Raw genomic sequence first — 17,026 nt, forward strand, 5'->3', positions numbered from 1 at the left:
TTGGAAAATTAACAAATGAGCAATTACTATTTCTTTCTCTCAGTTAAGGCGCAGTCGTGACTGATTTACAACTTTGGAAAGAAAGTAGTAACGACTTGTTATAAAACATGACAAAAGAAAATATGAATTGTTATTTTTGCAAGCTATCAGCTACAATTTTTATTTTTAAATTGAAACTGGTACGCTTTTAACGTTACTCATCATGACTTTTTTGGTTCGCTGCAGCAGCTATGCTTATTTCTTTCTCCCTTTTTGGCCACTGCCGTGTTTGGCTACGCCCATTAAACTGCTGTAACTGTCCTGTGTGTGATCAGACAAAAAATTTGACCACGATTGGGGTTCCCAAAAGATGTGAGAACTATGCTATGTTTATGCTGCAATAAACTCAGTTTGATATCCTATATAAAGTAACATTGAAACAGAAGTAGATCAATCATTTTCAGGTGGCGGCACGATACAAATCTCATAGGATATAAATGTGTTAATTAATTCCAAAGTGGATATTTTGTTCATTGACAATATAATGTTAATGCTCTGCTGCTTGATGCAAATGGAGTGCAGATGTTTCTGCGGAACGGAGGCTGGTTGAGGTATAATTATAGTAAGGTAAAATGAGGCTGTTGACTGTTGATTGTGAATGAAGTCAAATGAAGACATTGCAGGCTTGGGGTGTTATTTGCAGTGATACCTATAGTGTATACACTATACACCGAAATGAAAACACACATTTCACACATTCAATTATGAATGCAATTTCACATTGAGATAGAAAATGATGAGTGACCTTAAAGTTCTTGAGCTGTCCTTGCTAAAGCACATGGGAAAAGGGAAATCTGAAAATAACAGTCTTCTGTATTCTAAATACACACATGAATGAATACATGAGGTAAATCCAACAGCAGTTTTCAGTACCTTTACTTACACACACACACACACACACACACACACACACACACACTTGCAATACACAAACAGGTCATGTATGTCCCACTGCTTTACCGCTGGCTCACTGAGTAAACACACATCATATGTGCAGTTAACAAGTCAACATAGCCAGCTAACTCTAATACTCTCCCCTCAGTCATTTCATTCATAAATCAGATAGAGCTTCCTCTGAAACACAGATGAAGGTTTGGTCAAAGTGGCAGCCTTAAATACATCCTTTAAAAAAGTGCCCTGGGTTTGCATAGCAACAACAAGTCATGAGGAAAGATCGTATGTTACAGTTTCCATATATTCAGTTGGATCAGGCAGGTTTCACAGTCAAGTTGTATCGTTCTTTCGTCAGTTGTTGTCAAGTTGAAGTTTAGGGTGACATGAGATGTGAAGGCATTGATTGATATGGAAATCGAAGGAGATATGGATATGGAAAAGGACAAGAGACTTTTCAAACTTAACTGAAGTAAGATCTCTTTAATTTGTTACACATTATCTAAAAAGAAAGAGTGTTAACCCTTTTATACAATCACTATACCATCCCGAAGTGGATTCAGGCTTTTGGAGGTGTGGGACTGTGATGACTTCTGACTTGTGAAAGACTTCTGAGACATGGCAGGTGACACATAACCAGAAGTTTAGGAAAAATATTGGTACATTTTGCAACTATGTGCTACAGACACAGTTCAGTCAGTGCTAAAAGTACTTAGATTTCATAACCAGAGCTCCAACTTCAAAGAACTTGAACTGTGTATAAAACCTGTAGGGGGTCTTTGCACACATTAAGTGTTCTGAAAAATATTTCTCCGTCTTTGCATTAGTGAGTCTTTGGGTGAGTTGTGGTGTTGGCAATCCAATAATATTGATTTATTTTCCATGTTTCCACTGTTTTATGGTAATAGGGCAACAAAATGGAATTTGAATCAGCTATTTAAAAAAATGTAATCTAAAATTGAAATCTGTTCTGAGCTCTTACTTTCCTATTTACTTGTGTGCCACCACATTTGTTACTCATCTTTCTCTCAGTGCATCAACTGGATTTATTCTTCCTTCATCTGCTATACATCTCTTTTAAATCCCTCTCTCAATCTTTACACTTGTTCTCTGTTACTCTGTATACCCGCCCCCCCTTCCACCCTGCCCAAAGGCCAACGCACCCCACCCTCACCCCCACCCCAGACAGCTGTCTCACCGCAGCACAGAGCTACGATGTGACACCGTGCTATAAATATGAGTACACATAGACACTCACAAACACATACACAAATACACATATACACACACACACACACACACACACACACTATAAATACCATCTCTGTGCAAAACACACTGCAGCAGTATAAATATTTAAGTATAAATGTGTAATGAATTTATTGATATGTTGCCCATGCCAGCAGGCACTGTTTTGAGCCGCAGAGTGGTGAACCAGTGTGGTGGGATTGAAGTGGTGCTGAGGGATTGTGGGAACGCATGTTCCGAGTTAGGCAGCTGACCAATCGGTGGGCTGGAAGCTGGAAGCCGCATCACAAGAAAAGCTACTGATCAGTACCAGTCTTCATAACCATCCATTGCTCTCTTTTGCTCTTTTACTTTATTCACTTTTTTGCTCTCTTTATATTCTTTCTTTCTTCCGTTTTAGTCTGCCATCATCATTCTGTCTTTTTTTAAATCTTCTGCATGTCTTTGTCACTTCTTTTTTCTTGACAGCCTCTCTGTCTTTACCCCTCTTTTTTCTTAACACGTTCTTAGGTTGAATAATTGTAATTGCTAGCTGCATACAATCTTTGCAAGCATGTGTCTGATTTATGAATCAGGATTTGAAATATTGTTCCACACACAATTTTTAACACAGCTCCCCAGACTTGTATAAATGAACAGGTAACTCAATATGTAAGTATATGGACATCGAGTGACATATTCTTATGTTGCTTTTATTAATACTGAATACTTTTTATATACTTGCAAACAAAAATCCAGGCCAAATCTTACTCATTGCACATTTAAACAGATGAAATTAAATAACAAAGAAGGATCTTATGATTCAATGGTTGCTGAAAAGAGTTGGTGATTGGCAATAATGGAAACTGTATTCTCTACATTACAACATGTTGTTCTAGTGTACAGATGTGGAAGTATTACTTTTTGTGGGTCCTGTTTAAAGACTGAAGTACAACACAGTAACACAACCATCTCCCTCACTCGACACAACAGCTATTGTGGTCCTAGTTTGATTGGGAGTAGCCAGTATCACTTCCATTCCAAAACAATCTCAATTAACTCTAACGCTGTTTGTTCTATAACATTCTTCCAATGTCCCAATTTCTTTCGTCAGTAGTAGATGTTCCACTCTGGTAACTATTTGCCTCATGGAAATGTGAGTCTGATGTAGATTTCGTCTAAAAATACCTTCTGGGCAACAAGTGCTATGGAAATATTTAGTTTGAGTTCTATTGCTAAATTATCAAAATAATCATAGTTCTTAATGGGCTGGATTTAGATTAGACTAGTCCTGTTCCACTATTCATGCATGCACATTTATATTGCTCCCTTTCCCGACTGTGGGACAAATAAAGGATTATCTTATCTTATCTTATTTATATTGCTCCCTTTAAGCTTTGCAAGATATTGTTCAGTTGCAGATAAAGCATTAAGAGTTGCAAACAGAACAAAACTTAAATGTTACTTCAAAGGAAACCAGGGCAGATGTGTTCTCTCCCCAGAATAACATGTTGATTGCAACATATGTTAAAATATTCTATCTGGAGGCATTTTGGGATTGTTAGCCATTGGATGGTCTTTGACCATGTCATTTGAATCAGCACACATACATTTACAGATATAACGTTTCACTGGTGAATCTTAAAATGTGTGTGTGGCAGCTAGAGGGGCGGGGTCTCTAATCAGCTGCTGGCTAATCGCCAATCAGCCAGGGCAACTGGCTGATTACCAACCAGCCAGCAGCCGATGCTGCTCCAATAAAAGGAGCAGTACAGAGTGAGGTTGGTGGAGTGAGCAGAGGCGCCGCTGTGCGGTCTGCTGTGAATTGAATAAAGCATGTTCCCGAATATCCCGGTATTGGCTGATCCCTGGTGCTCTAGGGGGAAACCTACGGGTAACGGCACGAATCCCGTTACAGTATAAATTGAGGATGATTCTCCTGTACGTCATCACTCCTATTCTGTGTTTTTGATCCAGGTGGTATTGGTTAGCATCAGCAGCGTGTAGGTCTCAGGCCTCTTATGGGCGCTCCTATCAGGTGACATAGAAAGTCTGAAATCTCTGAATGTCTGAGACGTGCAGCCCTGGCCCCCTCATCTTCTCTCTCTACAAAAATAACATATCAGTTCTGTCATATGGCTTCTCCTCCCAGTGGGAAGCTGATGACACCCATCTATTCTTATCATTTAATCATCACATTCAGTTGGATATATGCATTACTGATCTGAAACCTCTTAAGACTGGGCATGTGTTTCTTCAAGGGAAGGGAATACATAGATCTCCGTCCCTATCACCATATTATCACCATTCTAAGGCCACGTCTCCGGGATATGTGAAGATTTCTAAGAGGCCCCGTAAGAAGATGCACAGGCCCCATAGTGATAAACTCCCAACTGCATGTTGGAGAGCAGCCTTACTGTCTTATTTATTCTTCTGCTGTAGCACTGGACACAGTCTTCTCTCCTGGTCCTACGGAGGCCGAATGCAATTGTTGCAAATCGTCTTTGGACAAAAGCGGTATGAATGGAGCTTAAAGATTTAGCTGAGAAACGGTGATCATGTTCTGATTACGTAGGCATCTCTTTAGACAATGATATGTGCCTTTATACTTTTCTCTCATTTCCAAGCCTCCTAACTTTGTTTCCTTCACACCTTTCTGTCGTGTTTACATTCTCTCCCTCGATTCAACCAAATCTTCCTGTCAACCTACTTACCCTCTCCTCCTTGCTCATCTGTGGACTTTCTCCCTTCTTTATTGACCTCTCTCATCAACTCTTCCTCTATATGTCCCTCCCTACGTTCTTACAAAGCCACATCCCTCTATCCTTCTTCCAGCTCCACTCATCAGAGGTCACTGTTGTTTTTCTGATATAGGGTAGCATGTCTGCTTGTTGTTTGTCTCTCTCCATTTCTCCATCTTTCATTCCTCCCTCTCTTTCTCTCTCTTTCTTTCTCACTTGCCCTCCTCCCTTTCTGTTTTCTCTCCCTCTTTTTCTGCCCAAACTTCTACAGCCCAGCTGGCATGGTTTTCTAGTGGTGTAGTAAAATATAAATATAATAAGGACGTTTTTGAGCTGGTGAATCCATTCTGAGCAGAGAAACATCACCACAGAGTCCACAGATGTGGCACACGCTTGAGAGAGGGAGAGAGGGAGAGAGGGAGAGAGAGGGAGAAAGGGAGAGGAGAAAGAGAGAGAGAGGGAGAAAAAAAGATCCCTCATTTAACATGGAGAGAGTACAGCGGGAGCACTGAATGCATTATTGTTGGCACTACCCAGCTTCTCGACTTGTTATTAGGACACTTCATACACATTTGACTCAAGTCTTCATCAGCAATCTTCAAGCAAGTCTTCAATCTTTTGATTATGAGTCTCAATAAGCCCTCAAGTCTTATTTCAGGAATATTATTTTAAAGGAACTTTTGAAAAACTATCCCTTGTAATAAATATATATGCCACAATTGCAAGTATGAGGACATTCAATGACTCTGAGGTAAAAATTAGATCCCTCAGTTATTATTAGTATGAGTACTTATTCATGGTTAGCAACAACATTTTTCTTCTTTTCTTTTCTTTTCAAATCAAACAGTGTATTTTTCATGGACAAAGACCTGAATGGCTTACAATCACCGTATTAGGAAGAGAACGGATGAAAACTATTTAATTTTTTTCATTTAGTGCATTCTTTTCTATTTTATGAATTACAGAAATAGTCTAAGAAGCGGTGTGCTCCTGTGCAATTAAGTGTGTGTGTGTGTGTGCGCGCGTGTAGGCCTATGTGCAATTTTAAATGTTACACTGCATTGCATTGGTGTGTTTGACAACTTATGGCTTTGGCTACCTGCATGCTTGTGTATTCTTACGTGTAAGTGCACGTGTGTGTGCTTCCGTCTCTCCGTCTGTATGTGTTTAGCATCAGAGCATAGCACACTTCAGTCCCCGGGCAGATCTTTGTTTGCTTTAGCTATGCGGTGGCTAGCCTAGCCCGCTAACTCCAAGACACATTTAGCCTGTGCTCCACTTTTATATCCCCCTGCTTTCATTTTCCTTTGGTCTGCTTTCTGACCAAAAACGCTGCAGTGAACTGGCCTAAAGTAAGACCAGTATCAGTGCCACTCTCAACCATTGATAGACAGTTTGGGTCACTGTGGTTTTCACTGGCTGCCGTGTTAGCTCCAGCTTAGCTCCTAAACTGCTCGCATTGTCCAAGTGGCCGTCCCTGCCAAAAATGTATGTCAAAATGTGTGAAGGCTACAGTTAAGCGCAGCACTTCCAGGAAGTTTCAGCTTTGTCTTGGACAATTAAGACTTAGGCCTACAAGATTTCAGACAACCACTCTGATGCTTAGAAGCCTTTCAAAAACTAGTGTGAGGTGTTTATTGTGGTCTGGGGTTGGACGCTGGAGTGTGTGGAGGGAGAGAAGGAGAAGGAGGAAGAGGGATGGTGGTTTCAGCCACCAGCTGTTGTTACCTTGAGCATAACGCCCTTTAACCCCCATTACAGCATATCACCACAAGCCACAAACACGCGAGCTTCCACTGACTGCAAAACAACCAAAACTCACTTGTTTACTAGATCATGTGTCTAGTATTCACTCTTACGCATTTAACCCTTCTACCATATTTCTCTTTCTTTCTTTCTTTTATCAACTCCTAAATTCCCATCTTGCACCCTAATTTCCTGATATGTTATCATTAACCACTTTATACCATTTTCTAACCCTCTTTTGTTATCTTTCTGTCTGTATTATACCTTTTCACATGCTCTTCATTTCGTTCTATTCATCTGCTTCTTAGCACTTCCTTTCATCTGTGTCTTTCTCCTTTTGCCCACTCAGAGCCTTTGTTGGTTAGGGCCCCGGGTATTCGTGGGTAACCCCGATGCCCATGCAAAGGTCCTTAGCTGTGGACTCATAAAGCCCAAGTGCCAGTAGATGAAAGCAGAGAGGGATTCTGGGGCTGGCACCCATCTCCCTCTGTCCTGCCATCGAGGCCTCTTATTTCACAGAGAAAATGTATGACTTTAACAAACATCAATGAGCCAGGGCCTGATGCTCGGTTGGCTTGGTGTGTGTGTGTGTGTGTGTGCGCGCGTGTGTGGGTGTGTGTATCTGTAGCATGTGGGTGTGTACTGCGCAGACATGACTGGATTTGTGTGTTTGCGAGACTCTGTGTGTGTGTGTTTGTGTGTGTGTTGGAGCGCGTACCTTGCAGTATGTGAACTATTTCAGTAATGCAGAAAGAGGCAAAGAGAAATATTGTAAGAACATGAAAGGTTGATATACACGAACAGAGAAAGCAGTTTTTGGGAGGTGGGGGGTGTCAGCCTGCACACTGGTTTGGTCTGATCAGATGTTTGTCTTCTTGAAAGGCCACGGTGTCCTTTCTTGAGGCAAAGAGGAACCGAAAGACCGATGGATGAAAGGAGGGATGGATGGATGGGAGAATGTGACCACTTCTGAAACATTGTCGACAGCCACGCTGAATAGGCAGCGGGCCTGCCTGGAGCCACGCCCGTATTTATGATCAAAGGAAGGATGACACACACACGCACTCACGGACAGCCACAACATGTAGTTACAGGGAAACACGTGCTTGTACAAAATGGATATACACCGTATTTGCATATAGATTTGAGCTCACGCATGCACACAGACATACTTTTGTATATATGTGGAAGTTGCAGCACTGACATACTCATGCACATAATGCCTAGCATATACAATTTTTAAGTGCCAAGGCACAAGTCTGCCCATCAGAAATGCTCGGAGGCAGATTTTGCTTGCTTTAGACGGAGCAAGGCTAGCTGTTTCCCCCTGTTTCCAGTCTTAATGCTGGAAGCTGACAAGCTGGTGGCTCTAGCCCGAGACATACTGGACAGATATGATGGAGGTCTTGCTCTTCCAATCTAAGAAAGCAAATACAAACATTTTCTAAAAAGTCTACATTTGATAAACTATATGGCCTTACTACCACCCACTTATCTGCAAAGCAACATTTTAGCTGTATGATTTTACAAAGGTGGTCGATGATCAAGTCCTCCACACTGACACTAATGGATTGGGACTTCTATGACTCTTTTCTACTAATTTACAAGTATGCTTCCTATCTCTTGTATATAAAAAAAACTAAAACAAAAAAAACTGGAAGGGGAGCAATTCCCCTTCTTGGGATACTTCAAAGTATTTCCATCTTACAAAGCTGGAAACATTCAGGATAACACTGACACCTCTATATGACAAATGTTGATTTCATTAAACTGGCTGGTGCTGTATGCTCCATACCAGGAAACTCTAATACATTTACACAGGTCTCAGTTGATGTTCTATTTCAGCTAAAAGGTAAACATAGCTATAGATGGCTGTTTACTGTGTGTGAATCCCTCTCTTTGCTTTTCTCTGTTCCATCAAGAGACATGAAAAGCAGTGGTGCAGCAGAAATACTTTATGGTGTTTACACTCACAAATAATAAAACATAAATTGTGGAAACCCTCAGCCTTACAGTTCAGTTCATTCAAAGGAGCCTGCCCTGAGAAACAGGGGTGAGACCACTGATTTTCTGCTTGCAAATATTTGAAGAGCTAATTTGGAGGGGTTGGGTTTGCTGGTGTGTTTGCATGTGCATGTATGTGTGTTTGTATGTGTGTGTTAGTTACACACACACACAGAACCACACAGCCAGAGAGTCAGGGAGCCAGACAGCCAAACATTATACAATTCAATATGTAATGTGTCTATTTAAGGAAACCGTCAGGAAGGTATTAATTGTTGATTAATTAGGACAATTGAGAATAATTGTCAGTCAGTCAGCAAGTCAAACAATCTGTGTAACTACCAGTCAGTCAGTTAGCCACGTAATGCTTCAACATAGTCCACATCCAAACATCCGATCTAGTGTGTCACGTAAATTATCCCATTAATAATCAGTCAACCAAACACGAGCCAACCAGTTAACCAATGAGCTTGATCTTATATTTGAATGCAGCTTGAGAAAATAAAAAAGGAAATTCATTGATTTAATTGATTGTGATTCCCTGTTATTTACAGAAAAGGGGGGGGGGGGGTGAGAGAGAGAGAGAGAAAGAGCTTTCAAGAGCACAGACAGACAAAGATAACAACTGGATGTGAAGTGGTAGCAACAAAGGGGCAAAGCTTATGTGTGCTGCTCGCCTGTCTCCTGCAGAGTGTGGACAGGACTCTCCAGTGCGCCCTGTGCCCAGGAGGGGCGGGGTGGGTGGCAGAGTAGGGACAGAGGGAGAGAGGCAGAGGAGAGAGGAGAGAGGAGAGAGGAGGGCAGGACTGGCAGGGTGCGGTCTGGAGTGGCAACAGATCGTTTTGGATCACACAAATCCCTTCAATTCAACTGGAAATCTGCAGCTTGTTGCATGCCAGCTGCGTCTGGAGAGAAGACACTTTCGATCCAGAGAGGGCACCAACCAAACGGCGGGCGAACGAGGGTGATGTTGTGACAGTTTCCCTGGGCAAAAGAAAGAGAGGGAGAGAAATCACAACACTGCTACTTGGATATCAGTAACCGCTCTCCCTCTCTCTTTAACTCTCTCACACACGAAATCGACTTTGAACCTGTTTGTTTAAATACACGGACTTTACAGCCTGCACACTTACTGTTGATTCTGTAAGGCGGAGGGAGCGAAGTTTCTCAATTTTGGTCCATTTTTTTGGAGCTGTTAAAAACTTGTTGGTGTCCTCATGGTGCCTGAAGCTGTCACGGTGAGCTTCTTTTATCCGAGTTTTTCGGACGTGATATTGCGACTGTCCCGGACGATGGAGTCTGGAACTGAGTCTGAGAGGTATTGAAGACACCTCTATCCCCCGGGAGAGTCCTCCCTCCCCCCGGGGCGATGCGGATCTCCTTCCTCCTTCTCACCGCCTCTCTGTGTGCCATGGTCCTCCTCCTCGCACCTGCCTCGGAAGGCTGCGGGCCGGGGAGAGGGTACGGCAAGAGGCGGCTACCGAAGAAGCTCATCCCGCTTGCTTACAAACAATTTAGCCCCAACGTTGCGGAGAAGACCCTGGGCGCCAGCGGGAGACCCGAGGTCAAAATTACGCGCAACTCCGAGCGCTTTAAAGAACTAACACCGAATTACAACACAGATATCATCTTCAAAGATGAGGAGGACACGGGCGCCGACAGGCTCATGACCCAGGTAAGGAGAGGAGAGGAATGGGAGGGCACGATGCACAATATCTTGCACAGATGCGCAAATATGGACCAGTGTTCTTCGTGCCACGTTTTAATATCTGTCATTGGCTATGGCAATACGACTGGTTTTACAATATCCTATTTGATTCATCCAGAGACTGCAGCAGACACAACCCGTGTAGGCTAGTTGATGAACTGAATAACTTCAGACTAGGTTAGCTACCCCCTTGAATCCAATTGTTCCGAGTGTTTGCTGTCAGTTAAATGCTTAAACCAAAATGATTGATTTCATTGACTCGACCCTTCATTCCACCTCTGGATTTTGCTACTAGACATTCTTAGCTGCAGGGTTGTCTTTAAGAATTGCCTTCACTTCCAAACTAAGCCATATTCAGTTTAATAGTCTGAATCATTGCTAATATGCACGGTTTTCACGCCCATACCCATTCAATTTGAGCGTTAAAGTCTATGCAGGGTACATTTACCAACCAATACAGTCGTCTTGGTCTCATATCATAGTTGTAATGTTTACACCCATGTTATTGTAAATGCAGCGACTACTTTATGTACAGTGTGCCAAATCTCTGCTCTTTTTGGAAATTCCTTGAAATGCAAAACGTATACCATAATCTTGTTTTAGTTGACGAACTGATTAACTAATAAAACATGTTTGTAGTGATGGGTATTAATATTGACCTAATTGGAAATTCACTGCTTCAAATCACATTCATTACATTTGAGAAAATGGATCTCCAGATCTGCTGAGAGGCATCTTAACCTCAAACCTTGACTAAGTAACTGGAACATCAAAGCAAGCACTCCTCGATGGTTGTGTGTACTTCGACCTGGCACAATTCCCCTGACACAATTGCTGTATACTTATTGTTCACATTTATTAGTATGTGTTTTGAGTGTCTGTTCGTGAAGAGGTATGCCCTCATCACTTCTGCTTTGGCGTTTTCTCAGTCTTGCTCTCCGTCTCTGGGCTTTACTGTTCCTCTCTCTCTCATTATTCCACCTTCCTTGTCCCCGCCTTAATAAGATGACACTGATGTCACTGACTATCTGACACCCACCCACAAACACAGTCCACATTGTATATGATTCTGGTTTTCTCTGAACTTGAACATCTTTTAGTTGACGACTTGGCTGTAAACAGGCCTCATACTCATCACACCCAACTCTTCCCACAACATCCCTCTTTTCTTCTCTTCATTTGTTTTTTCCCAACAACTGCTCACTCACCATTATGAGAATAACTTCCTTTTTGTATTTGTAGTGTTTGTCTCTAACTCCTGCCTTCCTTTATCCTCCCTGTACCCTCTCAGCGTTGTAAAGACAAGTTAAACTCTCTCGCCATCTCAGTAATGAACATGTGGCCAGGTGTCAAGCTGAGAGTGACGGAGGGCTGGGATGAGGATGGCCATCATTCAGAGGACTCACTGCACTATGAAGGACGTTCTGTCGACATCACAACCTCAGACAGGTAGGCATGCACAGCACATCATGTTGTGTAAATAGGACTTAAAGTCAGTTTGTAGTCAGTAAAGTCCACAAGTCATTCAGTCAGTCAATGTATCAGTAATGCAATGAGTCAACCAATTGATAAAGTTCCTCCTGTAATTACAATATGTTAAGTCTATTACATTATGCAAATGTATCTATGGATGGCAGTGGAATAATGGATGTCTTCTGTGCATGTTTGGAAAAGTACACAGTCAAGCTCTGATTGAATCCCATGTGGAGTTAACTATTTATATATCAATATATTTATCTTATTTGTTTCATAGGGACAGAAATAAGTACGCCATGCTGGCCCGGCTGGCCGTAGAAGCTGGATTTGACTGGGTCTACTATGAGTCCAAAGCCCACATTCACTGTAGCGTCAAGTCAGGTAAGAGATGGCTGTGAGCTACAGTGTGTGTGTGTGAGTGCATTATCTGCATGTGTGTTTTATGTTTTTAGCGGCTAGCTGTCATTACCACTAATGAGGTTGATGCCTTTGTTGATGATTCACTAATGGTTTACCTTGATAGTGCCGCTATCATCAGTCTATGTGTGTGTTTGTGTGGATGGCCTATTGGGAGCCAATCAAAGCAGGGAGGTGCACCTGCGCTCTTTGCTGGATTCAGTCTCCCTTCTTGATCACATCGTAAATCATTCTTTGTGACCATAGAATATCTAGCCCTATGATGTGCAGATTGAGCCATTGTAAGTGGTGGGGCAGTACAATAGCTAATATTTAATTTGCAATGAATAACATATACTGTACTTTATATTTAAAGTCCCATTTGGCTCTCCTTTCTGCATTCCAATGATAAAGCGTTACATTTTTTCCAGTTTTATTACAAATCAGATACAGTCCTTACGCAAACGATACTTGACCACATTCCACATCAAGCTATTCTAACTTTTGAGACATTTTAGAAACCCATTTACCCATGTCTGGTACCAACAGTTATTTGATGCCAAACTACATTCTAGCAGTCCATTGAGGTTAGTAAGCTGTGAGATGATTAACTCTCCCTTTGTTTTGCTGTTGCTTTTCCTTCAGCAGGTTTCTCTCAGATCTCTTATCTAAGTCTTATCACCTCCCGGTCACAGCCCTCCTTCTCTGCAACCCTCTGGCTTACAGACACACACACCTTAAACAAATATTTGGCTGCCTTAAGACTGCTTTAAGACAACCCTCCCACACACACACACACACACACAGAGACAAACACACACACAGACAATACATACATACATTTCTAGTGATGCTTTTCTTATTTAAAACCGATTTTTCTTCGGCCCAGCAAATAATCTATTCTATTCTTGCTGGCATTTTTTCCCATATCAGTTCCACATAATCTTTTCCAAAATAGCAGAGTAGATTGTCAAGAATCAAGCTCATTCCGTTGTGTCAATGCTCTTTCCTTGTGTGGAACCATTGAGACTGGGCATGTGACTCAGTTTAAAACACAAACTCTGCTGTAATCCAAATAATATCTCGACCCAGGTCTGAGTCTGTGTACTTTGCCATTTCTCTGACCCCCGGCCGTGCTCTGACTGTGGTGATACAATCAGCTGGTTATCCATTAGCTTGTACTGACTACCTCTTCTTGCCACCTCGTCTCACTGCGTCTTAAAGGGCCACCTTATTCAGAAATACTCCAACAAGCTCAGGCCTACATCCTGTGGCATCTTGGACAGCCTAAATGGCCGACAATATTCTGACAAAGCTGAGGCAGGCATGCTTTCAAATAATGTTGTAATGCTTGTGTCATACTGATGTCGCCATGCCAAATTGATTTAGACACAATAAGTAGAGAAGCAATACAATCATTCATGCCATATCAAAGAGAGGGGGGATGCTTTACAGTAAAAACATTGTATGAAAAGAGCAGGAAGAGAGCTGCCCTTTTTTTACATTTTTAAATTTTAAATCACCTTCTATTGACCCCACCAAGTATTTGAAAACCTTTAAAAAATAGTTCTCATTTTGATAATTATATAGATTTCAAGTCCCATTCACAGGCCTTTGTATTGCAGAATGCTGGGAGGGCCACACAAACCTGTCGAGTTTTTCAGAGTTATCACTAATTAACTAATTAGTTTAGAAAATCAAAGGGTCATCTGTGGATGGGGTTAGAAATCCTAATATGCTGCTAAAAACAGTTTTCACTGTGTGTGTGAATGAGTTCTAAGAATAAGGAGAGAGGCAAAGTTTGACAATGAGTCACATTATATACATAAGTTAACAATCTCCCGCTGATCCTCTGAGATAAAGATGTCCTTGAGTCAGTGTCAAAGTCTTGCCTGTTTTATAGATTACGCAGTGACCTAGAACAATCTGCAGATGCAGCCGCTATTGAAGTCGAAGTGCGTCTGCGCTGTTGCTCTATACTCCTGAGAGAAATTCAAACTGCATTCCTCTTTATTTATGTCGAGATTCTAGACTCCTTGTCTTTGCATTACCACCAAAACAAACAGTGCAATAAAAACTAAGTTGAATCACATAAAACAATCATATTTCTCTTCCTTTCGTCTCTCCAGAACATTCTGTGGCAGCCAAAACCGGTGGCTGTTTCCCTGGCGATGCTCTGGTTATTCTCAAGGGCGGGGCTACGAAACAGATGCGTGACCTTCACCCTGGCGACCATGTCTTGGCCTCCTCAACGACAGATGGTCACGGGCCCCTTATCTACAGCCCGGTGTCATCCTTTCTGGACTACCAGCCCAACGCCACAAAGATCTTCTACAATATTGGCACCAACACAGGACTTAATATTACTCTCACAGCCGCTCACCTGATCTTTGTCACAGACTGCATTGGTGGGCTGAGTGAGCCAAGCTGGAAAGAGACAGCTGAAGATCCGCTTTTGTTCTTCAAAAGATGGGAAGCAGGTCTGAGGACAGTGTTTGCCAGTGAGGTCCACCCAGGACAGTGTGTACTTACATCACAAGGGAAAGTGATGTCACAGGCATCACTTTCAGTTGTGACCTTTGTGGAAGAACAAGGGGGCACTGGGTTGTATGCCCCACTAACTCAGCATGGGTCCATAGTCGTGAACGGTGTGCTGGCGTCCTGCTATGCTGCTGTGAACAATCACCATTTGGCCCACTGGGTCCTGGCACCACTGAGGTTCTTTTACAGCTTGATGAGACCTTCAGAACCGCAGACCGACGGCCTGCACTGGTACCCTTGGCTTCTACAGAGGCTGGGGCAAACGCTGTTGGGCGCTGAACACTTCCACCCATGGGGGAATGAGCAAGGACATCGATAGGAGCCACAGAGACATGTTTCACACTGATAACTTCATTCGTTTACCTGTATTCAGGAGCACCGAAAAACAGATCGCGGGACCACCAAAGACAGTTGATTTCATAGTGAGCATTTGTTTTCACCACCACTTGCCTGTATTTTTTTTTGTATGTCACCAAACTCCTTTTTGTAGCACATGGGACAAAGAGAAGAGACTGGTCAGATTAGTCTCGTGATTTCATTAATTCCAGAAGATTTAGAGAACTGGAAAGTTAATCAAAGACAGTTCTGATAAATTAGAATATTAAAAATACGGACATAAATACATCCCTTGTTCAATTTAAGAGGTGACTATCTTTGTAATTATGTGTATGTTTAAACACATGGAATGTAATTTGAAACAATAGCGTCCATGAAAACATCGTCAAATTAGGAAGTGAAGATAATCAAGTTTCATTATTCCTTTGTCATGTATTCACTGTAATGTGTGAACATCTGAGGAGCTTGACATCAGTCTGGGGCTTACTGATACAGTTGGAGAACATATACACATTTGAGGACACCTTTTGTGACACATTTTGGGAGCATCAGGTTTCAGAGAAAATGTTATGGTGAACAATTGAAGAAAACACTTTTTGGAAGACAAACAAGAAAAGAGAATAACGTGGAGAAAACTAGTGACTGAACAAGGTGTGATTTAAAGCTCTATGTACATAAGTATTTATACAGTTACAACATGTTAATAAAAGACAACACATTCACTTTACTGTCAGTCGTCACTGCAGTAACTCCATTGATGCTTTACTCTTTCAATAGAGCCTGTTTTTTTAGAATGAATTTACTGAATAATATTTGAATGGGCAATGAGGGATGAAGTTCTGTGTGTTAAATGAATGCAATGTTGCAATTTGCGAGTGTTGCAAAATAGCTTCCCATCTGGGGCTTTGTTGGATGACTCTAGAATTACAGGGAATGATGATGGACACTGTGTGTATACTAAAGATACAAGATATGTGCATGGAATTATAATGGCAACGCTGTCAATGTGGTTTTCCAAGTAAATCACATGCATTCAGTGATCTTGATTGTCCCAGGCTGATATGTGGTCCATATATACATCTTCCTGTTTTTTCTATCAGTTATTTTATTTAAAAAGGTGTTTGTTTTGTGACATGTTTTCATTGTTTCAGGTTTTTCAATTTTCAGGTCAGTAGTATCTACTTAAGGTATACGCGACACTCAGGCTGTATTCAACTACTGTAATAAGCAACAGCTATGATCATATTAAATGACTCTTTAATCTCGAATAGTACATTACTTGAAAGCTCTCTTCTGTACAGCTATTTAATTTTTCAAACATTATAGGAGAACAGATGTGATGGGTGGCTGAATGAATTTGGATAAACATGTTTTTCATATTGCCCGAATTGTTCTTCCAGCTGTCACGTATTAAATATAAATACTCAAACTTTGCTATCTAGGAACTCCAAGGCAATATTCTGTATGCCTTCTAAAATGTGTCACATATGTATATCAAGCTATTGTGGGAGAGACTATTTAAATATCTATTTTTAGAAAATAATGTAAACTATTATTATTTTTCGACAACTCTGAGGACACAATTTGTTTTTGAAACATAAAGTTGTTGTTTTTAAACCCCAACTGCTCTGTATGTTATTTAGTTGCAAGACATTTTGAAAATATCATTATTAATCACTGATATATTTTTACTCTATGAAGTAAAGTTTTTTTTGGTTTCACCATACTTGTTCTGATAGAGAGGCCCTGGCTTTTTTTTATTCAGAAACACCTTTGAGGGCAAGTGGCTGCATTTAAAAAAAGTGCTTATAATAAGTTGTTACATGCTTATACATAAACAGCCATAAAAGTGAGGCATTACTTCAGCTGGAACAATGCAAATAGGGAATGACTATCTGTGGTCAGAGGGTGGGCTGCTGGT

The 17,026-nt window shown here is 41.4% G+C and overlaps 2 protein-coding genes across 2 annotated transcripts in view; one reads left to right on the plus strand and one right to left on the minus strand.

Annotated features, from left to right (window-relative positions):
* LOC130201729 (sorting nexin-4-like) overlaps positions 1–9,408 on the minus strand; it is a 32,464-nt gene extending 23,056 nt beyond the window's left edge. Inside the window, exon 1 of the mRNA XM_056426849.1 lies at positions 9,326–9,408. The gene's annotated coding sequence lies outside the window, so the exon portion shown is untranslated. The remainder of the gene's footprint in view (positions 1–9,325) is intronic.
* A 609-nt stretch (positions 9,409–10,017) lies between these two features.
* LOC130201749 (indian hedgehog B protein-like) lies at positions 10,018–16,728 on the plus strand. Its single transcript, XM_056426856.1, has 4 exons — positions 10,018–10,323; positions 11,648–11,805; positions 12,110–12,213; positions 14,358–16,728. The coding sequence occupies exons 1-4, from the start codon at positions 10,018–10,020 to the stop codon at positions 15,086–15,088; spliced, it is 1,299 nt and encodes a 432-aa protein (XP_056282831.1). The 3' UTR covers positions 15,089–16,728.
* Positions 16,729–17,026: the final 298 nt, after the last annotated feature.

Source organism: Pseudoliparis swirei, chromosome 2 (assembly GCF_029220125.1).
Source record: "Pseudoliparis swirei isolate HS2019 ecotype Mariana Trench chromosome 2, NWPU_hadal_v1, whole genome shotgun sequence".
Lineage (NCBI taxonomy): Eukaryota > Metazoa > Chordata > Actinopteri > Perciformes > Liparidae > Pseudoliparis > Pseudoliparis swirei.

Bases quoted from the DNA above. Each gene is read 5' to 3' on its own strand.
- LOC130201749 (XM_056426856.1), top strand. From the start codon at position 10,018: ATGCGGATCTCCTTCCTCCTTCTCACCGCCTCTCTGTGTGCCATGGTC. The intron at 10,324-11,647 runs GTAAGGAGAGGA...GTACCCTCTCAG, and splicing joins CCGACAGGCTCATGACCCAG to CGTTGTAAAGACAAGTTAAA. The intron at 11,806-12,109 runs GTAGGCATGCAC...TTTGTTTCATAG, and splicing joins GACATCACAACCTCAGACAG to GGACAGAAATAAGTACGCCA.